This window comes from Parus major, chromosome 11 (assembly GCF_001522545.3).
Source record: "Parus major isolate Abel chromosome 11, Parus_major1.1, whole genome shotgun sequence".
NCBI classification, from domain to species: domain Eukaryota; kingdom Metazoa; phylum Chordata; class Aves; order Passeriformes; family Paridae; genus Parus; species Parus major.
Genome location: NC_031780.1, coordinates 9,069,444 through 9,085,264, shown reverse-complemented (window position 1 = coordinate 9,085,264; position 15,821 = coordinate 9,069,444). Strand labels below are relative to the sequence as shown.

At 39.6% G+C, this 15,821-nt stretch overlaps 1 protein-coding gene across 2 annotated transcripts in view; it reads left to right on the top strand.

Annotated features, from left to right (window-relative positions):
- Nucleotides 1-15,821, top strand: part of NFATC3 (nuclear factor of activated T cells 3) — a 66,034-nt gene that overhangs the window by 30,776 nt on the left and 19,437 nt on the right. For both annotated transcript variants that reach the window (XM_015640016.3, XM_015640015.3), the window contains exons 4-9: nt 8,258-8,457; nt 9,126-9,298; nt 10,057-10,197; nt 11,382-11,437; nt 12,069-12,195; nt 13,979-15,025. In XM_015640016.3, the coding sequence (XP_015495502.1) occupies nt 8,258-8,457; nt 9,126-9,298; nt 10,057-10,197; nt 11,382-11,437; nt 12,069-12,195; nt 13,979-15,025 (1,744 nt within the window). The remainder of the gene's footprint in view (nt 1-8,257; nt 8,458-9,125; nt 9,299-10,056; nt 10,198-11,381; nt 11,438-12,068; nt 12,196-13,978; nt 15,026-15,821) is intronic.

Here is a 15,821-nt window from a genome sequence, read left to right as displayed (position 1 = left end):
GTTTTGCCCTTATTCTAATCCATATCTCACAGCAAGAAATAAGTAATTTTCTTAGTTATTGGTTTTAAACCACGACAGGGAGGCAGGTGTGGGTATGAACTGTGATGGGGTAATTGGTTCTACAGCTGATGATGGATCTGCAACAGACACTGCATAAAGCCATTTACACCCCGTGTATGCAAGGTAGGTTTGGAGTGGTGGTAGCTGTTAAGAATTTGCCTGGACCAAAAGTGTCTTTTTCCTGAACTGCAAAGGGTTTAAGGATAGAATCATTCTGTTCCTCTGCCATAAGCAAAATTATTCCTGGAGCAGATTCACAGTAAGAGAAGAGGGGAAGCATCGTCCAATTCATATGGACAACCCAGCAGTTCTGCAGCTGAAAAAAGGATGCAAGATCAAAAATGAAAGCAATATTAAATACAAGCCAGTTTATTTAGGTGGCTACACACTGCTAGTCACTGACAAGCAGAGTCATCTTCTCTGTGAGGTTTCATGGAGACCTGTAAAAGAGGGACTCAGTGTCTGCTCTGTTTAAAGTGATTGCAGAGCTTGAAGTCATGACAAGCACTGCAGTGGAAGAAGAAAAGTAAACTAATTGAGCAGAAGTAAACTTACTTCAAACTGCTTTGAAAGGTCTGAGACAGGAATGTGTTTTCAAAAAGCCTGTCAAACTCTGCCTGAGTCCTGATGGCAGAAACTGCAACTAACAAGAGAGGATCTATCCAGGCAATGTCAGATAATCTGATAAAAATAAATTAACAAAAGATTGTCTAAATGAGTGTATGTTTCCTGGTCTGTAATTCTGTGGCTGTCACCTCTTCCCAGCTGTTCTCTGTGGCCAATGCATGTAACTACTTGAATATCAGGTATAATATTGGAATTCTCCCTCTTCTCTATGTCCAATAAACAGCACACTTTTTCTGTGTTTTGCAACCCTTCCCATTCTTCCTGCCTTTCACTCTAATTTTCATTTTTGTCTTGAATTTTATCCTGGTTTGTCCATCACCAGAAGGCAGGCTGTATCCCAGCTCTAGTTGCCTACTGTTGATTTGTGACAGCAACTTGCCAAAAAATCTAAAAGGCAGAAGGTAGATCTCAGCCTGTGTGAACTGTCTAATGGGCTGTACTGGCAAAAACATCAACCTTTGGACGAGATTCTAAAACTATGTCTCTTTCAAGAACAGTTTGGTGATTTAGGCATCTTCTGCTTCAGAATCCCAAAAACAGATAGCAACAGTGATGCATCTACTCACTCTAGAAAATGAAGTAATTGGTGTGAAAACTAATAAAAAATAATAAATAAATAAAAATCTGCTTTTTGTATCATAGGTTTACTAAATTTTTTTGTTTCTACAGGTTATGTGGGAATAACCTCATCCTGTCCCAGCAATGCTTGTCCAAAAACTCTCCATAGCATAATTAGCATTTGGAGTTGGTATTTCAGGAATAGCACCTGTTTTTTCCAAGAGTGTGGCAGGGCCAAGTGCAAATGGATACTTGGATGGGTGGTTACATGGGACTGGCAATTCTGCACTATGTGTTAGCCTACTATTTTAGCTATTAAATTATATCCTTTTTTGCATAGTGTAAAATGGAACAGGTCTAAAACACCTTGAAAATGCCTGACGTCAGTATTTAAAATACTTTCAATCCTGTCTGCAAGCAGTGAGTGGGTAAAAGTGTGAGATTTCAGAAATAGAAATCCAAGTTTTTAAACCTTGAAGAATGTTCTGTACATGTGTAAACACATGGTACCATGACAAATAATGAACTGATACTTGCCATTATTCTTTCATTTTAGTCCTTTGCAGGATCTGTTTGGTTTTGGGATGACCTTTAAAATGTTTTTAATTGGACTTGTGCCCCTACCTAATAGTTTATTAAAGTTTGTTCCTTTTCTTTCTCTGTTTTTTTCTCAATTGCAAAGGTCTGTACTATTTTAAAGCCTTCAAGTCAGTCTACTTAACAGGCTTAACAAAAGACAAAGAAAGATACTTTTCTGATGTGTATGCTTTTCCTTCTCTGTTGATGGAAAGGTGCACCAAATAATCAAGTGATAGAAAATAGTACTGCATTTTGGGAAGGAATTGAAATAGATCTTTTGGTTCAACATATTGAACTTTAAAACCAGACATTTAACTTTTTGTAACATGATATCCTCTGCAGAATCAGAATGAAATTATAAAAGAGTTCCACTGTACTGTTAAGACTTTCTGAGCCAGTGGTTGGGATATTGCATGATAAATCTGAATAGAGTTTCCTTCCTTCAGTTTCTGCAGTCTCTTTTAAGCAGTCCACTGGGGATAATAGGTCAGCACTCCCTGCACCTCTGCAGGGCTGCAAGGGATGGCTGTAGTCAGTTGGACTTGCAGTAGCTTCCCTGAACTCTGCTTTCTTCATTTCATGCCTGTTGTTTGCTTCAGGTTTTTCAAAATGTAGCTGTTGATAAATTCACAATAAATTGTGGTGTTAGTCATGGTGTCTTTTGTTTTAAATTATGTTCATCTTCATACCCTTGGATCCTTGTCATCCTTTACTTGTCATTCCAAGTCATGGTTGATAGATGTGCTGTTCAGATTGGCAGATAGCCCTTCAGCTTTTAAACCCAGCAATCCTCATAGTTCTTTTTCAAAGTCAGTGCACACCACTCAAAAGGGAGATTCTTGTGGAGAAATGGCTGTAGAAAAAAATTCAGTTGATCAAAGCCATGTACTGGTGCCTGTCTGATACCACTGTCTGAAAGATTCCAGGCTCGTGGGTCATGTCTCCCTTTTCTCAGAGGATGAAGCATTTATATGGTTCGTTTTTTAAAAGAAATTATATTTTACTTTTGAAGTAGACTGAAACTTAAGCAGTGAAGGTTCTTTTCCTTTAGGATTGTTCAGGTTTCATAGTGAACTGTACCATATTTTGTTCAGTCTTCCAAAGTAAAAGGGAAAAGTACCTGATTCAAGAGAACAGCTCTTTCTTTTCACCCTCTTCAACAGGGCATGCATTCTTCTCTTTTGCCCTCCTTACCTTGCCACTCTGGGGCATGTTGTAAGGAATACAGCAGTCACTGAAATGCTTTCAGTTGCTGTGAGTCTGTCAAGGGGAAAACAACTATTTACAACTGCTTTTCATATCAAGGTGTTGAAAAGCTTTGGAAATCTCCATCTGAAGTAATTGCTTAGTAAGTGCTTGTGGCTCTTTACACAGATGAGTTTCCATCCCTGTTCTTCACATATGAGCTGAGGATTTTTGCATAGATACTGGTGCATTTAGTGAAGATGATTTAACTTTAGGGACTTGATTATGCCAAACTTGCTTTGTATTTCAAAACTATGCCCTATTTTTAGGTAGATCTATTTGTATGTAAAAGATTTCTTTCTAATCAGCCTACTTCACAATCCAGTAATGCCATAAGCAGTGAATTAATTGCGCAAAGGCTAAGAAACACTGAAATCTTCATCTTCAATTAGCAGGCAAAAAAAAGACACATAAAAGACAGAACATGAGTATTAAGCCCCAAAGAAAGTTTGATTAAGCATGGAAATTTCCTAATAAATGCTGGGAAGTTTAGCAGGAAAAATGCTTTAAAAATACAACCAAATATGTTTTGATACCATCTGAATGTTGTTGTATCATAGTATTACTTAATAGCTGAGCATAAAACCTACCTGATGAAATTCTTTCCCCTGCCACCACCACCACCCCACACAGACACCCCCAGTTCCATGTTTTTGCTTAAATTCTAAGACTGAAAGTATAGGTCTGTGGAGTGCCAACGTTATTTCTGGATTCAGTGACACTGTTAGGTATTTGGGGTTTTGGATGCTTTGGTTCAAAAGCCCAGAGTATTTCCAAGTATACTAGTGTTGTCTGTAAGTACCTGGTTACTGTGAAGTATGTATTTCCTGTTGGATGTTTTTCCCAAGCTCTGTTGTGTGTCTTAAGAAGTTACTTTTAACTTGAATAGGGATTGGTAAGAGTTGGCCTGCAACAATAAGTGGAAAGCGTGGACAGAACCTTCTTCATTTGAAAAAAAGGTGGGATAAGGAGGTAAAAATTTTATGTGTTAGAAACTAAAAAGACACTTCCCACAAGCTTTTCAAGTTGCAAGGTTTTCTTTAGATCAGAACATGGAATTGATTTGTGAGGCAGATATTGCCCAAATATAATCTGCATGAAATCTGGAAAAATGCTAATTTATTTTTTCCAGGTTGATGCCTTTTAAAGTGACCTCTTTGTCTTCCTCAGCAATGAAAGGTTCTCGCCACTGCCACAAAATTCCAGGTTTAAATAGTGCTGTCTTCAGTGATCAAATTAATCCATATAGTCTCTAGCATGACACATTTTTAAAGGTTTTTTCGTGTGTTCATTAAGAACATGGGAGTGTTTTTGTTGCATCAAATACAACTTCTTGATGATCCAAAACTCTCTCATGAAGTGTCTGCCTTTGTAGTTGCTTGGTAAAAGCTCTGAGGTCCCAGTGCCATGCAGGGGTTTCCTGTGTGCAGTGTAGTAATACGGCTGGAACTGCTTTGGCGTGAAGCCCTTGTGGCTTATCCTGTAGTGACCTTCAGTCTTTAGCCTTCCAGCTTTAGTTTAACTTACGCAGGCACTGACCTCTGCTATGGAAACGATATAGAAACACAAAAACAACTTGGCTGAGTTTCCTCGGCAGAGCAGTGGGTGGTGTATCAGGATTCTGTTACAGAGGGTTTCTAGAGGTCAATAGTGACACAGTGCAGTAACTTACTGCTTGTCTGCAGCACAGTGTTTGCTGCTCCTGGGAAAGTGCTATATCTTTTTTTAAAGTAAAATTAGCAATTTTTTGTTTGTAGTGAGCAGCTCTAATACTGCACATTAATGGAATAAGTGCTGGAAGGTGTACCTGAAAGCCTTCTTAGGGCTCAACCTGTAGTTCAGGTTACTGTTCCTCTGTAGGTGACCCATGACTGAATTGTGAGCACGCTGATACTGTAGTGCCTTACTGTAATGGTTCCTCATGGTGCTGATTCTGCAGCACTTGCCAGTAGGTTGTAAAATGCTATTTATTTAAATACCTACGGTCTGTAAAAAGACACTGTGTTCTTATTTGTGTATATTCTTTACTAAGGCGAACTGAAGGTACAGATACCATGGCTTCATTATGTGTTTGAACAAAATATAGTGTTTTTTCTGCAAGTTAATTAAGCACTTATTTTCATTGAAAAACAGTTAGCAGGTTGGATTTTTTACTGATTTAAATGTTTGGGCTGTTCAACATACAGAATTGTATATAAAGCAGACAAGGTGGTAAGAAGGTGTCACTTTGCTGTCAATGAAATTAAGAACAATCAATATTTTTTTGAATGAGAACAAAACTGTATTTAAAAGGAATGCATTTTAAATGCCTAAATAAGTAATTTTTCCTGATTTGAATTGGGGTAGTAAATCTCCTTCATTATTCACAGGTAGGTATTACATCAATAATGGCAAGTCAGCCTGGAGTTGCCAGCTTGCTTGTTACACAAGGGGGAAATGTTCATTCTAAAGCACAGATTAGTATAATAAAAGTTTGGATTTTTTTCTATCTACAGTCTCTCCAGCTGCCTGAGTTTCACTAGCACATCAGGCTGTCTCATTAGCATGCACAGCCTATTGAGCTTACTGGCTTTTGGCTGTGGCTGGAGCTATTGGGAGCACAGGGACACTGTAGCCTGTCCACTGCTTGCTTAAGGCTGGGATGTTTCCTTTAATGAGGTCCCATTGGTGCAGTCAGGCCCTGAATTATAGTCTGTGCTGGAGAACAGGGGGGTTATTCTTTCTTTCCCACTCCCTGGCTTTCTTTATTGCCATGGGTATTGCACACATTGATTATATATATATCTTGACATGGGGTGGGGGGAGGGCATTTCTCTTTCTCTCTGCTTAACCCTGAATAAAAGCAATTAATGGTCTGCAATACCAAATATCCATTTTTAAGTCTCTGCTACCTTGCCAGTGTATATGGCCATAGAGTCTTCTGGGCAATACCAGTTGGACTGCTGGTATGGGGGATGTTTTACTCCCCTAAACTGAGCTCCTGTTCTCTGTAGGCTTCTGTAGAAGATGGTCTTCATGCATGGTAGACAGACCAGCTTCGTTTTACAAGTATCCCCCACCCTTCCTTATCTCTGGTGTCACCAGTATGTCTAGAACTGCTGTGTACATGTCCATTGTTCAGCATGGGGAAGATTAGCCTTAATTGGAAATTAGCTTTGTCACAGTGACCGCATTTGGAAGTCAGTCAAATTTTTGAATAGGTCTGGCTTGTAATTTTTATAATTCCCAGTATTAGAGTGAACACATTTAACTAACGTCACATTTAGGCTGGATTCCATTGTGTTAAGATTTAATTTTAACTCTGAGGAAAATGGATGGTGGAGTCACAGTGTTGAGAACTTGTGACAAGATGGCTGCTGTAATGCTAAATTAATATGTGTCCTAATTTTCTTTAAATTCCTAAAACAATTCAGACTAATAAAAAAAAAAAAATCAAATATTCATTTGGTATTTGATGAAAAAGAAACTTTTGGAAAGACACCAAAGTCCTGCATCAAACATAGAAAGGAACTTACGCATGTGTATATATTTAATCGATGTAACAGTCCCTATGCTCCACTGTGATTGCAATATTAAGAGGAAAGTTCCTTGTGGTCCTGATGTTCCTGTATTTTATAGTTGACTTCTGACAGTGAAGGGAGAGAAGTCTGTCGGTACACTGTCACAGGAGGTTCTTTACTGTAACCTTTCTAAATGCTTGTTTATCACATTTATTTACATGGGAAGCAGCTCTGACAATCTTGACTGTCTCTACTCAGTCGCTGAAGAGATACTTTGGTTTGGTTTGGTTTGGGTGGTTTTTAGCTGGATTTAGCTCTTTCTGTTCTGAGAACTCCAGGGAGAACATACCTGACACAACAAAAACTTTGAAGACTTCTGTTGGAACCTAAATTTTTATTCTTAACTGCGAAAGCTCTGATAAAAGTCTGGTAGGTGCTGCCACTTGAATGTAGAGACCAAGTTGTAACTTGAATATAGAAACCAGGGGTTCATTTGGTCCACAAAACTCCCTGCCAGGAGTGATGCACCAGCAGTGGAGCTTCTGACTGCTGGGTGTGGGTGTGCTTTGGGCTTTTGTGCCGCTGACTACTGGCTTAAATTTCTCTTCTAAGTAGGTTAAATTGACACATTTTGTTTGGTTTTTAAGTGTTAGTTCTGTAAAGAGCTTGGATAATACTGTTGTGTGACCAAATAACTCTCCCTAGAGACAAAAATATTGACATGACAAAACCACGTTTAAAGAATGACTGTCTGGCCCTCCCTCCCGTTTGAACATAAGTTGATGTCAAAGTCAATGAAACGTAAATTTGCTCCAGTGCAGTTTAGCAATTATATAACTTGCAGCCTGCATCAATCTGCCAATTGCAGGAAGGTGAAGGAAAATGGATTTGTAAGAAATACTCTGTAGGCATCAGATTTATAATAGCAGGGGTAAAGGAAACTGGTGTTACTGTTGTTTACATTTGTTTCCTTAACAAATTACCCATGTACTATCATAAAATGGTCTTTTTCTTCTAGATTCAGTTTATTTTTTTCTGCTGTTTGAATGTTGTGCCAGAATTGCTGCAGGTTCTTTTATGGCAGGTGGTTTTATGGCAACTGAGTGCATTGGTGGTTAGAGTTATATTTGAGATATGGAAAGATGTGTAAATTAACATTTGCAAGATTTGGGGGTTTAAAGTATTTTCTTTGCCAAAAAATAAACCACACTTCACTTTCTAGATATGAATTGAATTTTCTTGTCCTAACTTGATACATTTGCATACACAAAACTTCTTAAGTTTAGTAAAAGTTGCTATTCCACTTCACAGCAGAAAAGCTAAAATATTTTAGTATTTCTAGGGTGCATCTTAGTAAAATTGGTAATGGTTAATTTAAAACAGTATCAGAAACAGGCCTCTAGCATAGCATAGCTTTGGTGTAAAAATCCTGTAGATAGAAAAATTATCTTGGAGAGATCCAAAAATAATAATGTTTTGATACCAATTTGTTCTAGTAATTGTTGCCAGTCCTTGTGTTTGGTGACAGATACCTGTACTCAGTTCTCTGCTTGCTGAAGAGTTTGAAGAAATCTGTGATGGAATACTCTGACTCCTAACTCTTTGGACTCACTGTGTGTTTGTAGTGTGCTCACCCAGACGCAGTGGGACCCCCTAACCTGTTGCTATTCCATGTGCCCTTCCCACAGCTGCTGGGCTACAGCGAGAAGCCGGTGAACCTGCAGATGTTCATTGGCACAGCCGACGATCGCTACCTGCGGCCCCACGCCTTCTACCAGGTGCACCGCATCACCGGCAAGACCGTGGCCACCGCCAGCCAGGAGATCATCATCGCCAGCACCAAAGTGTTGGAAATTCCACTTCTTCCCGAAAATAACATGTCAGCCAGGTACATCACAGCATGTGTTGGCCATTTGGTTGCTACGTGTGGTTTCTATTTTCTTTGATTGTGTAAAGGTGAAAGAAAAATCCTGTAAAATTAGTGTATTTTCCACAAATCTGGGTCATGATGAAGAGACGCATCTCTTAAAACAAGCCAGTGTGAGAACAATCAAAAGTAAAGGAGCAGAGAGGCAGGGAAGCTCTCGTACAAATGTGCTACGTGATCGAGGTTGTGTGTCTCATATGAATAATTGACCACTGTGTGGAATAGGAGCTGGGATTTGATGGGTACACTTTGTCATTCTCTAGTTCTTCCTGAGCTAGAGCGAAATACTGGTCTCTTGCTCCTTGTAAATGACGTTTACTATGTTAAATAACTCACTTTGGAGGTTAAACAATGTGCAGTAACAAATAATCTTTTAAAGGTTCAGAAAAGCAGCAGCTGGACATTTACAAGACAAAATGTTTCACCAGTACTTGCTGCTGTTTCCATACTAAGCATTCTTTTAATCACAGACATGTAAAATAACCCTTAAAATACCATAATATGGGGAGAAATAGAACAGCTTCATTCTTCAACAAAAGAAAGGCTTCCAGTGTGAACTTTGGGAGTAGTTTGATTGATTTCCTTCCATTTCTCTTGTGATCCACCTGTCCATTCTCTTCTATCTCCAGTATCGATTGTGCTGGTATTTTGAAACTGCGCAATTCAGACATAGAGCTCCGGAAAGGAGAGACAGATATTGGAAGAAAGAACACCAGAGTGCGCCTTGTGTTCCGTGTTCACATCCCACAGCCCAGTGGAAAGGTCTTATCTCTGCAAACTGCTTCCATACCTGTTGAATGCTGTAAGATTGCTCTTTTATACACTTCTGTTATATGCATGGTTTCTGCATGTGTTGGTAGTAGTGTCATTCTGACAATATTTATTGCTAGAATTATATATAGCTATTGTGTAAGAAGCACTGTGTGTAAAGAGATCAATTACCAAAATTAATGTATTCTTGAGTAAAGATGGTACTTGCCAAGTGGCAGCTTGGAGGTTTAGAGGAAAAACAAGGGTTTGGGCTTTACCTCAGTGCAGTCACACAGCAACTTCATTAGTACCTGTGTATGAGCAGAGGCAGCTGATATATCTCAGTGAAAATATTAATTCTAAAACTGATACCATTTCATTGACAAGTCTGTGCCTTGACTTTCCCTATGCAGTATTATCTAGTGAACAGCTGAACTTCTAGAGAGTTGATTTGTTAAATATTGGCACTAAGGAATCAAGGCATGACCTTAATCTGAATTTCCCCTAAAATCCATTTTGTCTAGAAACTACTAAAGTAATTTTTAATCCAGTACTCCTAAACTGAAAACTGAATTAGCTGTAACAGTAGAGACTGTTGGCATAGATGTCTTCTTGGTGTTTCTTTTCTGTAGTTATGTAATTATTCAAAATAATTTTTAAAGCAAAGATAAATCATACACAAATATGATTTGTGTATGTAAACAGATGGTCATTTTAGTTTCATCCCAGATTCTTCAAGTTAGAATCATAAAATAAATGTCATTATGATTAAAATTGTGAATTATAATTATTCCCTTAATATTTCTAAAGCTCAGCGATCTGCACAAGAACTTCCTCAGATTGAGAAGTACAGCATCAACAGCTGCTCAGTAAATGGAGGCCATGAAATGGTGGTGACAGGATCCAATTTTCTTCCAGAATCCAAAATTATATTTTTTGAAAAAGGACAAGGTAAATACTGGCTTGCTGGGTTTTCTTCAGACCAAGCTCAGTACCTGAGCTTGATTTTAACAAATAAGAATGTTTTAAAAAAGAAAACAAGAAGTCCTGAGTAGTAATTGGAAAGTTCACTGGGGCACTGATCTATATTCTGGTTGGCAATTATTAATGAAGCAGTACTTCTGATTCAGGAAGACAGTAAGAGGGTAACTAACTTGTAATGTGTGTATTTGAAATATGCTGTTGACAGATGTATTTGCTCCTTCATATTAGAAAAAAATGCAAAAGTAAAAATGGGATCTAATTTAACTGTATTATTTGGCATTAATGCCATGTTACTTCTGATTTAATCAGTGCATAGGAACTGACTCCTTAACGAATGAAACAAATGCTAGTTGAAAACCAATAAAATCTGAACAGCTTAAATTATCATTTTGGAGACTTATGTCTGATACGAACTTTCAGGAAAACAGTAGCAAAAGAAATTATTAAAAATAAAAATTTACAAACCGAGTCTAATTCTTCTATATCTTATTATTTCCTTACGTATGTAAATAAGAGTGGTGTTGCTTTTATTAGCAAATACAGTATGTTGTGTAATCATGTGTTTTGCCACACAAGCTGAACACCTTTGGAAGAAGCAGAGGTGCTGCCGTGGTTCCCTGGTTACCTGTGACAGCGCCCAGGGGCAGAGGAGTGCTGGTTCGGGGTGTGTTCCTGCCAGGTCCGGGCGCAGGGAGGCTGCTCTCGGCGGGGTCTGTGCCTTCAGGGCACCGTGACCCTGGGCCGGGCAGGGAGGGGTGGCCTGGGTTATCTCTCGCTGCTGACTCAGCCTCCAGGTCATCAGCACTTTGTTTGAATAAGCACAAGCGGCGGCAGCAGTTTAAGCACCCTGCAGAAACACGAGGGGAGGAGAATCCTTCTGTGCCCGGAGCGCTCAGAGCCTCCCCTGCAGCTCGCTCTGCCTGCGTGGGATGAGCGCTGGGGTGCAGAGTCCTGCACAGCCCGCAAGGAGTGCTGAAACTCCTACAGCATCTCTGTACTTTGTTTGCAGTGTGTGTCTGTCAGTTTAACAGCCTCTTATGACTGAAAATAAATCCAGTTTCATATTAAGTATTTAAATATTTTTAAGATGAATTATTAAAATGTTAAGAAAATGTTTTTTCCATGAATTATTTGTAAATTTCTCTCAACAGATGGACGACCTCAGTGGGAGGTAGAAGGGAAAATAATTAGGGAAAAGTGTCAAGGGGTGAGAAACATTTTTTCTTACTTTAGAAAGTGTTTTGGTTTTTTTTAAATGTGAAAATAGACATTTTCATTGTTGTTCTGAAATTTAAACTTCATTTATTAAAGTAAGTAGATCACTGGCTAATTCAGACAGACAATGGGAGACTTCTAAATTGTCTTAACACTATAAAGTAGCCATTAAGAGGATGCTTTGAAGGAGCTGGAAATAGTGTGCTTGTTGTGAAAGCAATGAAAAAACAACTTGAAAATTAAAAAGTAGAAACTTAAGATAATTTTGCTAATGTGACAAATTACTTCCAGTGCATTAAATTTTTTTTAAAAGCTGAATGATCCAAAATGCAATTCTTTAACTGTTAGAAGGTTTTTTTGGCAGATAAGCAAAGCATCCTTTAGATGATATGTCTATTTACTAAAGCATTATCTTCAGAGCACTTGTGTTTAAAAGAAGATAAAATTGTCCAAATAAAAGTTTGCTTATAGTACTGTTTTATTACGTAATGTGCATAAACTTGAAGTTTGCCAGTTTCAAAATATTAGGGTGCTTCAGTTTTACCATAAGTGTTTCAGATTTTCTGTAATTGTTTCATTTGTATTTAATGTGTAAAACTTTTTTTATTTCAACTTTCCTATAGGCAAACATCATACTTGAAGTTCCTCCATACCATAACAAAACCATCACAGCTGCAGTTCAAGTGCAGTTTTATCTCTGCAATGGCAAGAGGAAAAAAAGCCAGTCTCAACGTTTTACTTACACACCAGGTATCAAATGAAAAATACAAAAGTGGTATTTCATTTTTTTAAAGTGGGCATACAAAAATACTCCAGGCAATCTTGTTCCCTTGACAGGAACATGGATTAGCTTTGAACCGTTTGTAAAACAGTTACTAAAGCTTGTCTAATTGAAAAGCTGAAATATAGAGTAATAAGCTCCAGTACTGTGACTATAGCCAGTTATTGCTCCATTATACTTTCTACACAATAATTTCTGAATTTTACTTTTCTTTGAGAATGATGAGAATCTCAGAAGCTGCTCTTTAAATAACCCTGTGATGACACAGCAGATAGTCAGATCATAGAAGAACAGATTTATGCATTTATTTCCACTCTCAAATGTCAAAAAAAAAAACAAAAAACCAACATGTTTAGATATAAGGAAGGTCAAATTATTTTTCTCCCCCACTCTGGACACATTGCAGCTTACTGAGACAAATCAGCTTGTTAACTTAGCCAGAAGTAAAACCAGGACATGTTAAGTGCAGGTGTAGTAAAACAGGCTGTTCCCTCCCACTTGGTGTGAGGAAGAGCTTACACCAGACATGCAGTGCCTGCTCCTCTCCTGTCCCTTGCTTTATTTCAGGGCCATGTGCCTGTGTGGAGCAGTCAGAATTCCCAAGGTGCCAGTGATGGTGGGGACCCTTTGGTGCTGCTTGGAGCACTTGAAGTCAGATATCTGAAGGAGTCTTTAAAGTCGAATTTGGATATCAATATAAACTTCTTAAAACTTCTGTATATGCTGACAAAGCCAACTTCCATTAGTTAACACAATTTAAAATAAGCTGTGCTCGCTTGTTGTGCTCTAAAATTTAGATTTAAATTTAGGCAGTGTTACTGAGGTGTGTGGTATGCCAAGTACACATTAACTGTGTTACCAAATTTCTGTGGTATTTGTCAACTGTTTTCAAGAATATCAGTTCCTAAGATAGTTACATGTCTATATTTTTGTTTGAAATATCTCTATTTAAATTATTTAAATGGTGGAATGAAATAATGAGAGTTACTACTTAAGAAGCAAGCTGAATTGTAACTGCAGCTGTTATTACACAAGCACTTAAAGCACTCATTATGTATTGCAGTTCATTTGACTGTAATATTTAGTTAACTGTGTTTTATAAAGTAGCAAATGAACATTTAAGTGTTAACATTTTTCTTCTAGTACTTAAAGATCAGTATCTTACCATGAGACTACCAGTAGTTTAAAAAACATAATTCTGTAACTGAAAAGGGTGTCAGTTTGTAACTCTTATAAGAACAGTTGTTGCCATCACTGAAATTGGGGGATGTGCTTAAAGAGCTGCTGTAATTAAAACAGTGCACTTCTCAAACTAGGGTGTGTTGCCGAAGTTCAGCTGTCCTTGTGATCAGAGGCTAAGGAAAGCCTGAAGCCTGCTAAAAATTTCCTTCACCATTTCCCCGTACGTGATACTGAACTCATATTTGCCTATTTTCAGTGTAGCCCAGCAGCAGCTCCCCCAGCTCTGGTGATGAGAACATCCTTTAGATGAACTGGGCTTTCTCTGGCTGTGTTGCAAATGTCTTTAAAACCATATATTGCATAGGAAGGTGTGCTGGGAGATACTTGCCCTTGAATACCTGCAGGGAGAATAGCTCAGGCTTTGCAGGGTTGATGTAGCAGGCATAGAAACGAAGAAGAAGGGAAGCAATGACATTAACGGTGCTGTTGTGGTTGTTAAACAGCAGTCGGTGTGTATTTGTCACAGGGTACATATGGGCTGGCATTGTAAAACTATTTTACTTTTTTTAGTTATAATGAAGCAAGAGCACAGAGATGAGGTGGATTTGTCTGCTGTTCCATCCTTGGCCCTGCCTCATGCAGGCAGCGTCCAGGGCCTGCACTCGATGCGACCCCAGCTGCCTTCACCAGAGCAAGGACACCCCCATGACAATTTGCTGTCTACGTCACCCAGGAGCCTCGTGTGTCCCGTTCAGCCACCCTACACGGCCATGGTGACCTCGGCAGTGCCACACCTGCCACATATGCAGGGTAGAAACCTCAGTCCAAGTGAAGAGTGTCACGTTTTGCCTCCTGCCGTGGTTCAGTCTTTTCAGGTAACATCAGCACCTCCTGTGAGGCCTTCTTACCAGCCTATGCAGTCTAACGATGTGTACAATGGACAGCCTGGTCTTCCTATGAGCTCTGCCTCCAGCCAAGGATTTGATGCGATTTCATTTCCACAAGACACGGCTGTACCTCATTTGATAAATCTCAGCTGCCAAGCTCTACCACCAATGCAGTTCCATTCCTCAAATCCAGGTTCTGTGTCAGCCTCAAGTCCGGCAGGACACCCTCTGGCACACGCAGCTCATTCGGGACAGTCGTCTGCTCACCTGCCATCGATGGGATACCACTGCCCGGGCGCCGGGCAGGGCTCCATCCCCTCCGCAATGAGCCGCTCCCTCGGCCAGGCTTCTCCCCAGCTGCAGCAGGTCCCGTACCACTCTCCAAACCCAGCGTCCGCTTCTTCCCCGTCCCCGACTGCTTCCCACCCGCTGGGCCACTCGCCGCTGTCCGGCCCCTCTTCCCCCCAGCTCCAGCCTCTGCCTTACCAGTCTCCGAGCTCAGGACCCGCCCCGTCGCCGCCGCCCGGGAGCCGCTCGGGGCAGCACTCGCCGCAGGCCGCCAGCCCCGCGCTGGGAGCCCTGGGCACGGTGTCACCCCTGGGACCCCACCCCGTGTGTGACTCATCTCCCTTTGCACCCGAGGGGACAGCTGTTCACATCAAACCGGAGCCTGAAGACCGGGAATTGAATTTTCAAACCATAGGACTACAAGACATCACACTAGATGATGGTAAGTGGATATAATATTGCAATACTGGGGTTATAATGGGCATCAAGCTACAAAGTGGGTGTGGGAGGGTTGTTTGGTTTAGAACACACTGCTCTTCACAGAAGGAAACTCCTATCATCAGAATGGAGTCATATTTTTGTGTCCAAAGCAACAACTTGTCTAAGACCATATATATTGGCTGTTAATTTCTAGTTATACAATTCAAGCATTTTAGTCTGATTTGCCCACAGATTTTGGTTTTTTCATAAAACAAGGCTTGAGGATCAACTCCTACGCATTGATACCTTGTATTCAAGAAAGTAATTTGAAGTAGTTTCTGATTGTCTCATTGATATGTTTCAGTGAGAATCGTAAGTTGCACAGATGTAGTTGGGAGTCTTGTTTCTTGGAGTTGTCCCAGTTTTGAAGGGCAGGCTGGTGTTTTGATAATGTATCACATGCATTTTGGCACTGTCTTGGTCTCCTCACAGACATTCTGTAGATACCTCTCATAATTCAGCACCTCTGCTCACAGTGGCTGTTTGCTTTCTCCACTCTGGCTACCTTTTTGAGAAGTTCACTTGTTTAACACAAACAGAGCAAGGACATTATAATGCTAAATGCCAGATTATAAAGGACTGTATTGTAAATATTTGGACTTCTTTTTTATTTGGTAATTAATTAAATAGTTATTTATAATATTTTTCCAACCAAGTGAAAAAAGAAAAATATCATATCCTAAACATCAGACTGTTTGAGGTGTAGATGCAAAGCAATTTAAAGAACATGTCATGCTAATAAAGGCTAGAAGAACAAA